General features: G+C 37.7%; 1 protein-coding gene across 15 annotated transcripts in view; it reads right to left on the reverse strand.

Annotated features, from left to right (window-relative positions):
* The window catches only part of cacna1db (calcium channel, voltage-dependent, L type, alpha 1D subunit, b), a 108339-nt gene that overhangs the window by 42305 nt on the left and 47339 nt on the right, over window positions 1–18695 (reverse strand). For all 15 annotated transcript variants that reach the window (XR_011979834.1, XM_072682155.1, XM_072682151.1 and 12 more), the window contains exons 4-9: window positions 11140–11279; window positions 8216–8355; window positions 6364–6516; window positions 5982–6178; window positions 3505–3608; window positions 2300–2469 (exon numbers count right to left, since the gene is read on the reverse strand). Coding sequence is in view for 14 of the 15 variants with exons in the window: in XM_072682155.1 (XP_072538256.1) it covers window positions 2300–2469; window positions 3505–3608; window positions 5982–6178; window positions 6364–6516; window positions 8216–8355; window positions 11140–11279 (904 nt within the window). In the remaining variant the exon portion in view is untranslated. The remainder of the gene's footprint in view (window positions 1–2299; window positions 2470–3504; window positions 3609–5981; window positions 6179–6363; window positions 6517–8215; window positions 8356–11139; window positions 11280–18695) is intronic.

Raw genomic sequence — 18695 nt, forward strand, 5'->3', positions numbered from 1 at the left:
GTTGTGGGTTCAATACCCAGGTTCGCTAAGCTGCCACTGTGAGGCTCTTGAGTAAGGCCTATAACCTCTCTGCACCCTGGGCGCTGCATTGAAGGCTACCCACTTGTTTTTGTCTGTAATAGAAATGCAAATTTCTTTTGAAGAAAATTTTGTACACCCCCACATTTATTTGGGGGTGTATTATTATTTATTTTAATTACTATTTATGTTTAAAATTAGAATCAGGTGCAGCACATGAACTGCAGATGATTAGAAAATGGTTAGGAGAGAATTGTGGAGGAGACTCATTTAAAAATCAGAAATTTTGTTTGGTTTGCTCTTCATTGCTGAAGAGAGTAAATTCACCATGGTGAGATCCAAAGAGCTCTCTAAAGCCTTCAGAAAGAAGATTGTAGTTGTAGCCGTTCCACTGTCAGCACAATAATGTACAAGTAAAACACCTGCCAATGTGGCCAGGCCATCCTAGGATGTTCAGCCCAAGAGCAGACCGCAAGACGCATAAAGAATCTCCAACAATCCTGAAATGTCATCTCAGGTCTTACAGGTAAAGGGCAAGACTCAAGGTTCATTTGTAAAAAGCTCATTGTTTTAAAAGTCTTCTTTGGTTAGATGTTCTCTGGCAACCTTTAGTTCTGCCATTATGTTATTTTGACAGCACAAATCTGGCCCTTCAAACACTCTTGGTTGTTTGGAGGTCGTAAACAGAAGTGACAATTCCATTACAAATCCATACATTCATTTGTAATCCCTTATTTATATACACATCACTCAGCATACTGTAGTTTCAGCTTTCAGTATCAAAGAGCCAAGTGAAGGCAAAACATTAAGCGCATCACATGATTCAGTTCTGACTCAATAGGTAGCACAGATGCACATGTGGATGGATTGTGAGAGAGATAGATATTGCGGGGGAAAGCGATAGAGTGAGAGAGAAAAAGGAAGCAAAGGAACAAAAACAGGACGCTGGGTAGTTGAATTGTGTGTTTTGCAGTGCGTCACGCGTCGCTTACATAAAGAGGATTGGGATTACTCTCTCTCTCTCTCTCTCTCTCTCTCTCTCTCTCTCTCTCTCACTCTCTAACTCTTATCCTCTCACTGTCCTCTGTCCACTAGCAGACAGACTGTTTGGCTGAAACTGTGAGATGAAATACAGGCCAACAGGCCTACAGTAGCCATCTTTTGTAATTTAAGCAGAGAGGGAGATTTACATAAAATAAATATATAAAACACCCCATCTATGACTGTATACTGTAATTATTTACTAAATATTTGATCAGGAATTTTAAAAATAATGAAAAATAATGCACTCTTATTCTAAACCTGCTGCTGGAGGGGTTAAAACCCATTTTCAATGGCTTAACAATCTAGACGCTTGTGCTTCCCATTGCATCCCTGAGCACAGCCTTGGGTGAGGCTATAATTGCAGTGTGTTCGCTGGATTTACATAACGGATAAACCTACCGTCAAGGGACAGCAAGACTGTTTAAAGCCTATTCTGTGTGCGTGCATGTTTGTTTCCGTCATTCCTAATTGTCTGTTTCTTCTTTAGTCATGCAACATCTGCTCCAGGGATAAAAAAGAACAGGCACAGTGGAAAAAAAGAAAAAGAAAAGAGAAACACTGAAACAGGACCGGCAGGTAGAAGAGCGCATGTGAAGACAAGAACGCCTGAACTGATGAGAGCAGAGAATGAGTGGCATCCACAGAAGAACAGACAGAATAGAAGGAAGAGCAAGGTTCAGGAAATGTAAGCACAGCAATGGCTGGGAGAGGAGAGGGCTGAGTTAAGAGAAAGAGGATTAAGACTCTAATATGTGTTTAAGACAGGGGAAGAGAAGCTGGGGCTTTTACTAGAAGATTATGGTTGGGGGGGGGGGGGGTTTGTTGAGGGTTGTACATTTAGCCACTAACCTACATAACACACTAAATACTGAATAATACTACTTTTTCTCATGTGTCATAGCATATGTTTATTAATTTATTAGAGAGTGTGAGGTTGGAGGAACTTTATACTGGGTCAAATCATCCTCATGGATCAACTTCTTGGACAGTCCTAATCTGGGGAATTTCCAAAAGGCATTGACCAGCTCTGCTTAATGGGAAATCTCAACCCCTCTTTAATATTATTACACACTGCTATTGAAGCCATTTTAACGCTAACATGAATCCACATATTTAAAGGAAAATCTCAGGAAACCCAGAGAATGCATGAATGGTTCCTGTTTTTCATTATCAGCCACTATTGTAAGTATAACACTGTTATATCAGGTGTACTTTGTGTGTGTGTGTGTGTACTCACGGTTGCGTTTACCCTCCTGGTCTCCCTCCTCATCATTCTCAGGGTCAATGTCTTCAGCCTGGGTGATCCAGTCCAGGTAGCCTTTCAGGTCCTCCTCCAGCTGCTGTTTCTCCCGCAGCTTCTGGAAATCTCCACGAGCCTTTGCCTTCTCTCGCTCCTTAGAGAACTCTCTGTATTCATCCACACACACACACACATACACACACAACAGTGACTATTGGGCCATAGCACCCCATAATATTACTTTTAGCAAAACCCATTGTATTAGGTACACACATTCCATACACAATCGGTAACTGTATCCCATACTACTAAGCAAAACTCTTTAGCCAACCTCTACCTGTAAGTGGTGCCGTGATACACTCATTTCAGCACAACACCCACTAACACAGCACTAACATGCTGGCACCCAAATAAAGTCTGACCAGTGGTTCTGTGTAAAAGAGCTACATTAAGCTACTGTACCTACCAAGGCTTCTAGGTAGAAATCTAGCCTCAATTAGGTGACATATATGTGAACATTAATACAAAGTTCACCCATATGGTAAGTCTGCCTACTAAAATGGCTAACGAATGTTCATGAAGGAAGTGGATGCATTGCTTGTACACAGATGTACAGACATACAAAATAAAACAGGGAACACTGAAAATCAATCAAAAGCTTTAGGCACCTGTAAAAATTTGAATGAAAATGCTCCGTATATGGGCAGTAAAACACTAATATTAGAATAAATACAAATAACATTCATATGAAAAGTAGTGTTTTCACTGTGTTCATTAAAACCTTTCTGAAGCTCTTCTCATGGACAGCAAATCTGCCAGTGTCCATTTATCCCTTATAGTGTTCATTTAACTCAGTGCTCAGTGCAGTGTGGGAGTGTAGTACTATTTATAGTTAAATCAGTTATGGTTATGGTAAATCAGTGTTGTATAATGGTAAATCTGGTGAGCTAGTGATGGAATTGAACAAGCGCTGATTCCAATCAAGCTTTGTTCTTCAAGTTATTTCTTCAAAATGAGAAGATCTTGTTCAAAATGAAGTCTTGTTACATAGTATTTTAATAATATGTTTACCTCTATCTGTTCTAAAGCAATCTGAAGTTTGCACAGTACACTATTAACACATGCAGAGGAGACAAGAATGCCCAGGAAACAAGCATCAAACTGAAGGTACAAAGTGGCAACTCAGTGTATATAAGTCTCACCCGCTGAGAACACCCAAAACGAGATTGAGGACGAAGAAAGAACCAAAAATGACCAGGCTGACGAAGTAGACCCATGGAAGCTCGAAGCCCATAGCATCGTTCATCTAAGACACAGAGAAACACATGTACACAGAGAAAGTCTCAACAATCAATCAAATGTATTAATCATGGTTAGGTTTGTTTATTTCTCTCAAGACAGTATGTCTTTCTCTCTCTCCTTGCGATGGGTGTTTTTAATTGTTTTCTCCTCAGATTGGAATCGGATCTAAGAGTAAATCAACGAAAAGACATATTGTAAACTGTTGAACCTGTTATAGCATAGCATCGTTCATCTAAGACACTGAGAAAAGTCTCAATTAAACAATCAAATTTATTAATCATGGTTAAGTTTCTAACAACATAGACTTGATTTCTAGAATATTTCACCATCTAAATCTGACTGCCACTCTTTTTGGCCCTGCATACAGCAACTGAACAATAAGGGACCTTTCAGTACTGTTTGTGGGTGGTTAAATCCCATTTATATCGTAGCTGGACACATTATTAAATGAATACAGCAATTAAGATGTCCTTCATGTTTGTATGCTAATGTTGTTAAAAGGCTTTCATGCTAGAACAAAAGGCCTCTGATGTTATTTATGCTGGATGTTAGTTCCGTTTCCATAAGCGCTTATATCTTCTTCTTTTTTTTGTTCAATCTATCAGTCAGGGATGCTGAAAGTTGAATAGCATTTGTGCTAGATATGAGATCTAAGTGGACTACTGGTGTTAATGGGCACTATGTGGAACTGGAGAACGAAGAGAGAAAGGACAGGGAAAAAAGAAACGGAGGAGAAGGGTGAGAGAAAGAAGGAGATGTGGTCATCTCACTGTCAGACCTGTCTTTCTCTTTTCCACTCCCACTTCATGTGTACACCCCCCCACACTTCGAGTGGCCAGAGCTTTCTCTCCGACACAATGGTAGACTTGCACACACTCACTTTGATAGCCTCATTAGCATTTGGAGAGTTTACCATGGAAACAGATGAATAAATGGCAAGTGTGAGAGAGAGAGAGAGAGAGGAAGAGAGCAGTAAGAAGAGGTGCACCGCTACACTACCGTAAAGAAAATGTGGAATCATTTGACATGCTATGTGATTATATTGATGACTATGATTATATGATGACTACTGTGTTTTAAATGTGTTTCTCAGAGGGAAAAGATACATATGTAAATGTTTAATAAAATTTTAGAAAAATCTGATAAAAAGCTTAAAGCAGTGCAACTGTGGTACTGCTCTGTTCCGTAAGATGTGTCCTCTCTGCTGCTCTACTTATCTTTCTCTTTTAGTTTATTTCTCTCAAGACAGTATGCCTTTCTCTCTCTACATCTCCCTCTCTTCTTGCGATGGGCTTTTTTATTTGTTTTCTCCTTAGATTGGAACTGAATCTAATCATAAATCAACACATATTGTAAGCTGTTGAACCTGCTGAACCAATTTTGCAGTCCAAAACGATTCCTATTCCAGAAACAGAAATTCTAAAATTTTCCATGAGTCTTTTTTAAGATATCTTTCATATATACAGAAGTATAGCCAGATATTAAAAATAAAATTCCCTCCCTTCATTTAAAAAAAATAAAAAATTCCGTCCAGAGACGAAAATGCATACCACATAAAGAGGTACCTCAAAACACCAGGGAGAAGGAACACAAAACACAGGTTTAATTCCATGTTTTTGCTCCCAATGAAGTGTACTATGCAAATCACAAAATTATAGATTCTAAATCCAAACAGAGCACTACATATTTGTCAAATAACAGTATTTACAGTTATCCATATGTTAAAATCTAAAAGTCAGTGCTATCTGCATGTAGACATGTAGTTCCCTATACAGGTAGTAAGGAGGTAATTGAGATTCAGTAAGAAACATGCACAAATTATGGTGGCAGTGTTTTCATAAAGCTGTGAGAAATTTAAAAACAATCAAAGCTGCTGGAAACATATTTGATGACCCCACTAGTCATATAAATTAGCAGTTTAAATAATGCTCTAACATCACCATTTCCCAGGCTAGTTAAGCTGGTTACACAAAGGTCAGCTTTGAGAGACCTGTTGTCATGGCACAGGAAATGAACAAAATGAAAAACTACCAAAATTGAATTAAGTAAATCAGAAGGATTCTTTTCAAGAGGGCCTTTTTAACCCACCAATAAACATTAATTGCATGAAAGTTTCACCTTGTAAAGTCAGCATGGAAAACACTATTCAACTATTCAGTGCAGGGGTGGGTCCAGGACTGGACTGAAGATGTAAGAGGAAATAGTAGCATGATCCTGCCAGTGGTGTACATAATAAGCATTGTTCTACATTAGCCTGATGGCAACATGTGCAGCATTCAAAGCAGTTACACTTCATAACCAGCAGATTTGGTCTGGCGGTGGGTGGTGAGGTCAGGTAAATTTGTGTCAGCTCCCTAGTGAAGATGCAGTTATTTACCCAATACAGCACCTCCGTCCATCCCTCCATAGTTATACACTGGAACACTGTGAGCATAGCGAACAGGAAGTTGTCAAAGTTGGTGATGCCGTTGTTGGGGCCCTGCCAGTCGTCTTTACATATTGTGCCATTAACTGTACAGTGGCGCCCATGGCCTGACAATGAACAAGGAGCAGGTTCTTCCTCTGCTAATGTACCTACACAGGAAGATACAGCAGGAAACATAGCATAGAAGCATAGAAATCAAAATCAATGAATCTAGCAAGACAACTTAGAAAGGTGTAGAACAAGAGAAAGTACAACAACGAGAACAAATGAGGATGCACAAACACACACACACACACAAACACACACACACACACGTGCACTCAGGGATACTTACGTGTGCCATTTAGGTAACAAGTGGCATGCATCTTCCCAATGAAGAGTTCCAGGCCGATGATGGCATAGATGATGATGACGAAGAGTACAAGTAGAGCGATGTGCAGCAGAGGAACCATGGCTTTAATTATGGAGTTTAGCACAACCTGTAAACCTGCAACAGCAATAAAACGTATAAATGGGACAGTCCAGCCAATATTTAATCACTGCTGTATGTATTGTTGTAACCAACTCATACAACAACAGGTACAACCAGCAGTATAGAAAAACAGGGCCATTGTACAGTTGCTACTAATTGTGCAGAGTTATACAGAGCATTATGGGGCACAGCTCAACTGTTTTGCTGGCCAGATACATAGAGACATAACAGTCTGCATTAAAAACAGAAGGTTGAACATTTGTTAAATACCCCAGAAAAGTTTTTCAACCAAGCACAATAATTTGTTTTGATGTGCTGATGTGAAAACTGAGGCCTGTCTCTTTGTCTTTTCTAAAGATAAACATTAAGATAAAGATAAAGATTAACATTTATTTGAGAATGTGTTCCATATGCTGAAAAGAAAACTTAAGCGACCAAGGCAACCAAACCCCAAAACAGGCAAGATAAAGCATCAAATTTTGGCAAAGCATCAACTGAGACGATACTCGGCACCTGGCGATGACTAACATTTACAGACTTCAAGCAGTCTGCAAGACATGTGCAACAAGGCACTAAACACGACTGTTTTAATTTACGTGTCATTGCTATGCCCCAACCGTTATGGTGCCCTGAAATTAAGAGAGTTTGTAAGATTTCAACATAGTGATACCGGAATGTGTGCAAATACCCTTAAATCAAGCATGGAATGTGTACTTTATTCACATCTGATTGGTATGATTAGAAATGTTAAACTGTGGAGCAGAGGGTCATAGCAAAAAAAAGGTGTCTTTGTCCTAACAATTATGGAAGACACTGTGAATGTGTGCATATTGAGTGTTTTTTCCGTTGTCTTGATGAGCAAAATACCACTTTTATAGCACCTAATGTTGTCTGTGGCCTGTATATTCAGAATAGTACAGCCTCACTGCATGGAAAGCAATAACAGGAAATAGTGTTGTGAGGCATTATGGGAAATTTAGTGTTTGTTGAGAATTTGCCCAGTCATAATGGTTATGTTGCATTCCCCAAAAATCCAAGATTAAAATGGGGAAGTAATAGTTTATCCATAATTTAGCATAATTGTCCATGATTATAATAAGGCGTGGAAACATTTCAATGGGTGTAGCAACACCTCATGTTTAAAGGAAATCTTTTGAAAAAACTACTGCTTTTCATTGGATTGGTGGGAAATTTGAAGGGAATAAAGGAACCTTTAACAAGCCATGATTTCTTAACAATAATAATAATTATAAGATTATAATTCTAGAAACTCCAACTTCAAACCTAAAACACAGGACCTGAAGCATTGTTCTGAGATCATTCTAAGACAAACTAGAACAAGTTTGATCCCTTGCAGCTATAAGTAATGTTAAAAATGTATCACAGTGCATTTTTTTAATAATCAGTAGCCTAATGTGAAATACCACATACGTTTATTTAAAAATTCCTTCTGCTCTCCTCTTTTCGACTGATGACTCATTATAATATGAATCTATTTGGTTACAGCAAGCAAAACCTGTAGGCTTCTGGGTTGTGAGTTGTATTGGCATATTTATCGCATGATGAATCTGCTGATTCCCAAAACATGAATTGGTCGGAAACCTTCTGATCTTTAAAGTTCATGAGATCATCTGTGTTAAGGGGTAAAAGCTGCATTCACAAATGTCGTTCCTTATTTCAAGCATGGAGAAGTGATGCCAATGTGTTGACTCACTGGGTACTCCTGAGACAAGACGGAGGGGGCGGAGCACTCGGAATGCTCGCAGGGCCTTTACATCGAACCCACCAGGTTTCCCTCCAGACTGACTTGAATCGCCCTCTTTGGTCATCAACTCCAGGACCACGCTGAACAGGCTAAACACACACATTTACAATAATTATACATGGGTTATATTAAACAAGCAAACAGATAAACCACACTCAAATTCAGAGGTTACACACATAAATAGTTTTAAAACTAAAGAATTTTTAAAAGCCATAGTATAAACCAGGCATTCACTGTGGTATACTTAAGCAACACTGAAAAACTACAATAATCAAATACAAAATAAATGAATAAATATATAATAAATAAATAAAAAAAATACAACAACAGCGGACATGTAGCTTTAAAAGGCATGATGGGGAAGCGCCCAATAGAAAAGACATCCTTGACTCGCGTGAGAGAAAATGCCTTAAATCAGTGTGTGGGAGTCATCACTATGACAACCTGATGTCACTGGGTTCAAGACACAGGTCGGTAGCATTATGCAATGTTCTCTTAGACGAGGCAATGCACTCAGAAACAGAATCTCCACAGAATCTCCAGAGTAAAAATAACAAAGAAATGTAGAATTATTTTTGAGTAGAAGAAAAAAAAAAGAGAAAATGTACACACATGTACACTATATGTCCTATATGTCCCCACTATATGTGGACACCCCTTCTAATAAATGCATTCAGCTATTTTAAGTTGCACTATCCCTGACACAGCGATTCTGCTGTTTAAAGCTTGCCTGGGTAAGGATAAAGTGTTCACAAGTGTCAAAACTAACCGAACTAAAGTAAAGGTCTGACGGATCCACACCAAACAAGGTGGACATGCAGGCGTCCTTAGATTTTTTTTTTGTTTTGTTTAGTCTTTGTGGCTAGAACTTTGTTCATGTACCTTTGTGATACGTAATAAAATATGTACTATTCAAACACTGCATTGTTTCAAGACCTGCTTTTTTTACTGAACAACCTCTTTTATCACTTGTAAAATACTGATGATAATAAGATCCCTTTTCAGTATGCATCATACTGTGCATTATGTGTCGCTACATATTTCTCCATCAGGTACAGGTAATACTAAATACTAAAGTACTCCTCAAGCCACAGTTAAGAATCTTCATGCACTACATGTTTAAAACTCTTTCTCTGGAGTGATGATTAATGTCTGGCAGTCTGATGGTTTAAGCTAAAGAATGGGTTTGGTCAGCGTATGAGAAAGCGACCTAAATACAAAATGCCAAGTATAAAGATTGACTGAGGAAGTATAATGATAATGATGATGATCAGGAATGAATTGATCGATGCACACAATGTACTAGTGTTGTCACAGTACTGAGATTTTGGTTCTATACTTAAAAATACTTATTTGATACTTAGAAATAGTATCTATAAATAATATAAATACTTTTTTGATAGATTTTAAAATAGAAGGCAGGTAAAATAATAAATGTTTTTTACACAGAATAACTTGTATTTGGAATTAATATTTGAATCCAATTAGATTTAACTCCACCTTGTGCTTTATTACAGAGGTCCACTATCAAGCTCAGTAGCATCTCCATCCCTCTCTCAGGAGTGGCTCCTCAGCAGCACCAAAACGTTCACTGGACAGTTTTGTGTCTTCGTTTCTGGAGGAGACTAAACTCTCACTAGCTGCCAGAAGCATTGTAGAAGGCAAAAGACACCAGAATCTTTACTGACAAGGGAGCCAGTTGATACAATATGACTGACATAATGGATATGGACAGGATAGAAATCACTGAGATACACCAGACACTATTTGATGAGTCTGGTGTTAATGAATTGATTTGCCTGCACAGAGAATGTTCCTGTATGTTCCAGAAGTGTTGTATGGAGTTAGGGTTAGGGTTCTCTGTAAGTGTTTGTGAGTGAGGCCTAATCGCCCAACACTTATGGCAGGTCAGTAGTTATGGCGTTTATTGACTTACAGATGCTGTATCTGTCCTGAAATCTGGTATTAAATGACATGCTTTTTTTTTAAATATTTGATTGGTACTGTAAAAGTGTTACATTTCAATACCCAGCTCTACTTGTGAATGAATTCTAAACAATATCTGCAGAAATCTAGTAAATGGTCAAAAGAATAAAGGCTGGATTAATATATTAAAGAGCATTTGTAAACTGAATTTCACCCTCAAATTTGACCCTTTTTCAAAATGTTAAAATAACATCATTGTGCTCAGTTCAGACGTATAAGGTGCAACACTGCTATAGGTTGCGGCCCAATACTAAAGCACAAAGCTCCTTCACAATATGCAAATCAGTACATGTTATGTTAATGTTAGCAATGTTACAATGCACTGTGTATACTAAAATTACCACTGTTGCAGTAATGCTAATTTCTGTTTGCTGCACTATAAGGATGTAAGTGTTTTGTTAGCATTAACCTAACAAAGAAGAACAAACAAGAAGGGCTCAGAAAATCATGATCACTCAATGTATTTGTCTCTGGTTTCCTTCAAATGAGTTTCTCTTTCTCCTTCTTTCTGTGTGTGTGTGTTAAGACTAGAATATACATGCAAGCATGTATTTTATCAGCATTATTATAATCGTGCTCACCGGGTATGTTTGAGCCACAGTGAAGGTTAATTTGACAGAGACAGAGCAAGAATAAAAATACTGCTCACATCTGACCTTACCTTTTAAAACCATTCCTCTCTCTATTTAGCTGAATTATTTAGCCTCTATTATTTAAGTTGAACTTCTGGTGTAGTTTTCTGAAACCAGGGGGTGTTCTTACTGATGCCTGTGTTTTACAAGCATATACAGATGTGATGTCTGTGTGTCCATAGAGTGGACGTGGTGTCTGAAAGAGCCTACACAGGTTTTCCTGAGGGGAATGACTGTGTGTTTGTTAATACTCACCCCACTATGACGATTACAAAATCCAGCATGTTCCAACCATTTCTGACATAGGAGTTTTGGTGCATCACCAGTCCATAAGCTATGATCTTTAGAAAGGTCTCAATAGTGAAAATGATCAGGAAGGCATATTCTACTGTTTCCTGTAAAAGACAAGCAAAAGCAAAAGAAGAAAGAGATTAGTTTTCTACTCACAGCATTCAACATTTTAAAAACACCTGCCTTGTACACTCAAAGACCATTTTACAGGTACATAAAGATACAATTATACACTGTAGTCAGTTGTCATACTTAATTTGTGAGCCAATTAATCACAGCTGTTTCTGACTAATGGGTTACTGCTGACTAGGGATAAATATTTTTTTTTAAGTGTAATTTAGAGTGTGCATTAGATGGTTCCAAGTTTCCTAAGAACTACTTCTAGTTTCCTAGAACTAAGAACTTCAGATGGCTAAAGGCTTTTCCGTACACTGGAGGAGTATGGTATGTTGTGAGGGTCTTTGGTGACGGTTAAATGAACAAGAAGTTACTTTTACACTCCATTTTAATCTGATTCAACATTCAACTTTATTTGGTGAATGCTATTACTGGACCTGAATATTCAGGTATTTGGATATTTGCTCATTGAGTAGATATTCAATTTTTAGTTTTGGTATTCGGATATTTGTTTTTTTCCTTCCCTAGATCCACCTCGCTCTAATGTCACAATTCAATTTAGGCTGATGGCGGTATAAGAAAGACAAATGCGGTAAGTATTACTATTTGACGGTGTAAAAAACAATTATTAAATTTTTTAAACAGTACATAAAGGACAAAACAAAAGTCCAGTCTGGTCCACTCGCTACCCCAAATTAGCTTTTGCAGCTAAATACTGCCTTTGCATACCGGCCACATCAACCCCATTGGAGCGCATTTTTTCCAAAGCTGGCTACATAGTTCGCAATACATGAAAATACCAGAAAATGTGAACAAACAAGAAAGGTGTAGGTTACCCTCTGTTTAATAAATATTTTATTTAATATTATTTAATAATATAATTATTAATTAATATTTATTACATTTACTATACATTTACTATATTTTGTATTTAAGGTAGTGCTATTTAAAGTGTTAACAGCGCTGCTAATTTAAGGGCACAATGTGTGCTATTTTTGTAAAAATAAAATATTGTATAGGTGTTTTGGTATTTGAGGTACTCTTTTAAAAAGTTTTGTTTGGGCTTTGCTGCTATTTGGCACAACGTGCTATTTTGCTAAATTTACTACACTGGTGTTTTGTATTTGAAGTGTTCTTTTTAGTTTTTTTTGTGATTCACCAATACCAATCCCCATAAAATGTGACTATTTTACTGGCTGGACATGTGCTATTTTGTTACATTTATTACACTTATCATTAGTTATTCAAGGTATTCATACATTTTTCTTGTGCTGCGCTGCTATCTATTTTAATAGCAATACTCTTATTACCTTGTTAAATAATTACATTTCGTATTACTGTATTTACAATAATTATTTTTATTTGAAGTGTTCAAGGAGTTCACATTATTGTGTGTAGGTAATTTGTTATGCTACTTTTAGCATTTTGGTGCTACTCCTGTTCCATTGTTAAATTTATTACAGTGGGTATTATTGCTTGTTTTGGTGTTTGTTTAAGCTTTTCTGTAATTCTTAATTTAATAGTAATTCCTTTTGAAGCTGTTAAAAGTTTATGGTTTACAGAATGTGTTTTGTAATTTTTTTAGTAAGTTACATTTTGTTTTTCTTTTTCTTATTTAAATGTTGTCACTGCCTTCTATTCCGTGCAGTTTATTTTAATTTTCATACTTCAATACTTCCAAACGAAGCCTCGAATATTTGCTACCAATCAGTGCCGAATTTCCAGAGCTTAAAAAATGGTATTCGGGCCAGCCCTAGTCAATGCATTAGCTAGAACATCTTTGGTGAAATAGGATTTGACTAGGCTAGTAATGTTAGCCCCTCATGATGCTAATGTTGTAGTACTCGATGTGGGCATAGAGACCAGTCTGACCTTATTTGGACTCTTTTGTCTTGTCATGGTCTCAGTTTGAAGTGGACACCGAAATTGTTGTCGAGATCACCATCGTAATTAAAAATCAACAATACATTCAAACAGACTAAATCAGTCTTTTCTCTGTATGCCTAAATCCCTAGTCACATTTAAGGGTGTACAAATCAATGTGCTTAACAGCTCAACTCTCCACGGTCTCCATTAAAGCCACCGTGCATTGCACAATGCTGTTTAGCAACACATCGTGTAACTTAACAGATATAGAACAAAGTAGGCCCATACTACACAGAATGCAATGCAATGAGAGTCCCAATAAATGTCAAGTTTAAGCTAACACACATTTGGTAGGAGTTCCCTACTCTTTCTGAAGCTCGAGGTGAAAAAAGACCAGAACAAAAGAACATAAGCAGCAACAGACTGTAGTAATATTTATTTGTGCAACACATGACTGATTTTGAGTTTAACAGTGCTGACAGTACTTATTGGTCAGTGCCTGTGTGGAAAGGGAAACTGAAGTTTTCTAATAAGCTGCTTCAACTTAATTAAGAAGTGGCAAGCACTGTAATTGAGAACATTAATTCTAAATGACTTTATTATTATTATTAATTTATAAATAAATTAACATTTATTATGTTTTACTTCTCTTTAGACTAAATTTCAATCCAAGTGTCACCTACTCTGGATTTGTAATGTGGGTATGGGTGTATATAGCATAGATATAGATGCTGAAAGGCATCACTGTCTGTGGTTGTGTAGGCTGGTGTGCAGAGTAGGACTATTTTGGCATAGTAGTGATATGTTAGAGGATTTGATGCTGGTACAAGTGCTGCTGTGTTTCTTTTTTTTTCACACGTCAGTGTCACAGCTAGGCAATATGAAAATAACCAGCAAGAGCAGTTCTGTAATCAGAAAGTGACCACTGGTACAGGAATAGAGGATGGCAAAAACATTGGGCTAGCGATTTGGGCTTTAATACAATTTACAGAGCAATATGTTTAAAAAACAAATGTGTTTAATTTGGCAAAATCCAAAAAACAGATGTTAGGGATATGTAAGGCACATAAGACAAGGGGGGTTGCAAGTAAAATAGAACAGTCAGAGCAGACAGAGGGGGAAAAAACATACAACGAGGAGTCCTAATTAAATCCTTTCAGGAAAAAAAAAACAGCCCAGGGTCATTAGTGTAATGAGAGCAGGGGGTAACCTAGCCAGTAATTGAGCGTGCAACGCGGTCAGCAGGTGACCGGATGCCTGTGGCTTAGCCCTGGCGGTAAGAATAGCCACAATAAACCAGGATGACTAGATTAATCCTGTTTGAACAATGAAAATCTCTCTGTTGGACATGGCAGCCCATCCGTGCTCAGGTGTTAAAGTGATTACTCAAATACGCAGTACTTTTGCGGAAGCTCGCTTTTCTCAGCAAAATGGTTTGACCTTTTAGGATGCACATCACCCTGAACATCGCTTAGTGTTCCTATCTATCCCAATACAGGAAATTATTTTGTGGTTCACAAATTCAATCCAGGCCCGTTCATTATTAGGCCACTAATGAGAACGACCTGTTGTATTGGGGTAGAGAAGACCCAAAGACTGAACTTGCCTTTTGATAAATGAGTTTTATGGCACTTTTATGCTTTGGAATATTTTAACTGACTGTGGGAATATTTTAAGATAAGAATTTACACTTTACACTTGATAGTCAAATGTGTCTATGGTTAATCAGATTGAAATCCAATTGCTTGTTGTGCAGCAATTGCAGCAGAGCAACTCTAGCCATGTAAGCAGTTAATCTTCACATTGTCAAATAGCCACAGGACTCCATCAAAAAAACTTCAAGCTCTTGAAGAGACTTACCATATTCTGCACTTCTGCAAAACACAGTAAAATACAGTAAACCTAAAATGTGACCTTGCTTAGTCGAATTAATGCCTTTTTAGAGTCTCTGTGCTACTCAACAAGAAAAAACATCTCTTCACTGTTGTGTAATTCCCTTGGTTGCCCAGGCAACCACTTGTGTTCTGGCCCTGGCTATAATGAATAGGGAGCGCATGCGTTTATTCATCTAAGCTAAGGCCACCCGGATTCATCTAAGAAGCTTTGGGAAGCGTTAGGTCACTGGGAGACAGCTGCCTCTGCTCCTTTATCCAGTGGTGGCAGGCAGTGCTCAATGTACACTATATGTCCAAATGTTTGTGGACATCCCTTCTAATGAATGCTTTCAGCTACTTTGCTGTTGCACCCATTGCTGACACAATGACACAACTGACATGTGGAGCAGCATTCAATTCTCTGGGATGGTGGTGCTCTGGGAGTTGTGGTTGATCGTCTAACATCCTGACCTCACTAACACTCTTGTCGCTGAATGAAATCAAATCATCACAGCAATTACACAGAGTTATCTACAAAAGATTTAGCACCTAAAAAAAAACTATTAAGCTGGCAAATAACCAAAGCAACCAGGGCAACCGAAGCTGTCATTCTTCTTCATAGCTTTATGGTATTGGTGGTTGGTGTAGCTTAGCGAGTAACAACATCGCCCGTGTCAGAATAGGGTTTGATTCCCAAGCCGGGTATGCACACTACACTACACCAATCCCAAGACTCTTAACACTACACTCTCCTACCTGTGTAACATGATTCAAAACATTGCTCTGGATAGAAGCACAAACCAATTGTCAAAAAAAATATATAAGGATAGGTTTACAGCACAATGAAAAAAACAGAACAGAAGATTAGATTCTCTCCTCTCTCCTCTCTATGGGTCTGTATTTGGGCCCATCCTTTCATTACATTCCATACTTTCACTCTCAAACCACATGATTCATTTACAGCAGTTACTGAATCATTTATAGCAGTTACTAATCCTTTATAGAACATATATGGGTTTATTTTTAGCAGTTACAAAATTATTTACAGCAGTTACTGAATGCTTTATGGCAGTTACTGAATTATTTATAGTAAACACAGAACCACTTACAGTAGTTACACAATAATTTATAGCGGTTACTGAATCGTTAATAGTATTGCTTCATTTATAGCAATCCGTAGTAATAGAAAGAGTTCGAAGTAGATATTGAATCATTTATAGCAGTTACTGAAGCATTTTTAGTACACAGAACTACTTACAGTAGTTACCAAATTATTTTAGTATTGGATCATTTATAGTAGTTACTGAATCATTTAAGGTAGTTGCTGAATCATTTAGTGCAGTTACTGAATAACAGGACTTAAAACGTAAAATAAGCCTAGGGTTTAAGAGATTGAGTTTTTATCTAAAGGGGATACTTTTGGTAGTCTACAAGGTTTTGCACAATTGTATATTTTTTCTGTATATTTGAATCAATTTCTGACGTTTTGAAAGGTTTCTCGTTGACTTTTCCTTCTCTTTATGCAAATGTAATATCTTCTATCTAACATCAAAAATATCTCCTGAAAACTGAACAACCTGTGCTGTTTTGATTGGAAGCTAAATAAATCAATAAATTCTGTTCTCTGACTACTGCACAGTAGTCCACATGGTCTGTCTATCCATTGGTTTTATTTTAAATCTGAACACTTTCTGTAAAAAAAATGTCTTATCTTAACCAGCAGCAAAGAACCTTGTGTGCTTAGAAAGAGGTCACAACAAGACGCTAGCACTGCAAGTCACAGATAACACACAAATGCACACGTACAAACATGCAGACACATGGCCCTCCTTGTATTACTGGGTGCAAATGGCTCTCTATTCTCCAGTGTATAAACAGCTGACTGAGCAGGGGGCCTCCACAGTGTGTGTGCCTGAATGGAACATTTAGCCTAGGCCACCACTCTATTGTGTCTTGTGTCTCCGAAACGCACAAACGAACACACACACACACGAACAGATCAAGTTTGGGAGGAAATCTGTACTATGACATTAGAAGTTCACCTGTTTTAATGTTATAGCTGATTGGTGTGGTTTTAGTAAATTCTCTTTACTAAAGCATCTGTCTATGCTTATTTGCTTTCCATTGGTGACTTTACACTATTGTGATTTACTAAAGTGTGTCAATGTGTCTGCTGTTTGTGGATGTGTGTGTGTGTGTGTGTGCGTGAGCAGCTGATTACAGGTGACCTCTGAGTGACCAGCTCTAACAATGACATAAAGGAAACCTGATCTAAAACTAAAAGCAACAACGGGTCGGAAGAGAGAGAAACAGGCAGAAAGACAGAGATGAGGAAGAGAAACAACAGAGAGGACAGATGGAGAGAGTGTTGGCTCAAGTCTGTAACTTGTCATGTCACACTTCTCCACCATGAGCTTTCCGTAATGACCCTGTGCCCATTGCGCTGAAGTGGATAACACAGGATTGGCAAAAGTATACAAAAAATGTGTATGTTTGTAAAGTTGCTTTATATCATTTATACGTCATGATTATCTTTTGAGCTAATAAGTAAGAAGTACAATGTCTACTCTTAGATTTCTCCCTGATGCCCTCAGCCATCGACATCAGATGCCATAGAATGCCAAGAAAAACTGTATTAATCTTGGCATTAGGGATGTCCCAAACAAGTTTTCTTCGCCCCTAAATTCGATCCGCGTACCCTAATGCTGACAGTCAGCCAATAATGATTCATTTTGAACTTGCCGTTTATACAAATAGTAAACACTAGTAAATTAGTAGTATTTTAGTATTTTGTAGTATTTTGTTTGGTAGCATTTTTTAAACAAATGAGTGCTAGTGGTACACACTTTAAACTGATAGCTGTTGCTGTTTGTCGATTACTCATGTGAAAGACTGAATGTGCTGCGGTTTGCTTTCTTAGCGTGTGCACATTAAATACATTAGCCATCACAATTTAGTTATTGTTAAAGTTGCTCAGATTTAGCCCATTGCTCAAATTTGCGCCCATTGCTCCTGTTTTAACACATCACCTTCAAGAACTGACTGTTCACTCACTGCTTATGGCTGATCTCTGTATACAACTATTTTATTTATCTATATTTCCTGTGTTTTAATGTTTTGCACATTCAACATAAGCATATAGAAACATAAGAAAATACATAAAAAACATAACAGAAATCAGTCGCTATAACATAAAATCAAGCACTTATGCAAAACAAAAATGTAAAATTAAAATAAATATACAATAACACATGAAACAGTCAACAACAAAGAAAAAGCAATGTTTATTCATTTAGCTGATCTTTAAAACAGTGGCTGACTGAAAACAGTGACTCTCATTAAATGACTGCAACACACACCACACACACACACACCCTCCCTCAAAGCCCCTCTCTTCTTTTTGATACAGGCACACGAGTCGAAGAAAATCCCCCTCTGTTTGTTTAACCTACTGAAGGCTCCGAGCTGTAGTCAGACAGCATGATTTAAACATGCCTGCAAAGACGCTGTACTAATGACAATCAATTACCCTGTGTTTGAAACATGAACACACACACACACAGGCTCCCACAAAGAGATACACTCTGACTCGTGCTCTGCCCTAGCACTAGCCTACAGCTGTTCTGTGACTCAGGCCTGGCACATACACACGAGCATGCATGC

The sequence above is a fragment of the Salminus brasiliensis genome, chromosome 6 (assembly GCF_030463535.1).
Source record: "Salminus brasiliensis chromosome 6, fSalBra1.hap2, whole genome shotgun sequence".
Lineage (NCBI taxonomy): Eukaryota > Metazoa > Chordata > Actinopteri > Characiformes > Bryconidae > Salminus > Salminus brasiliensis.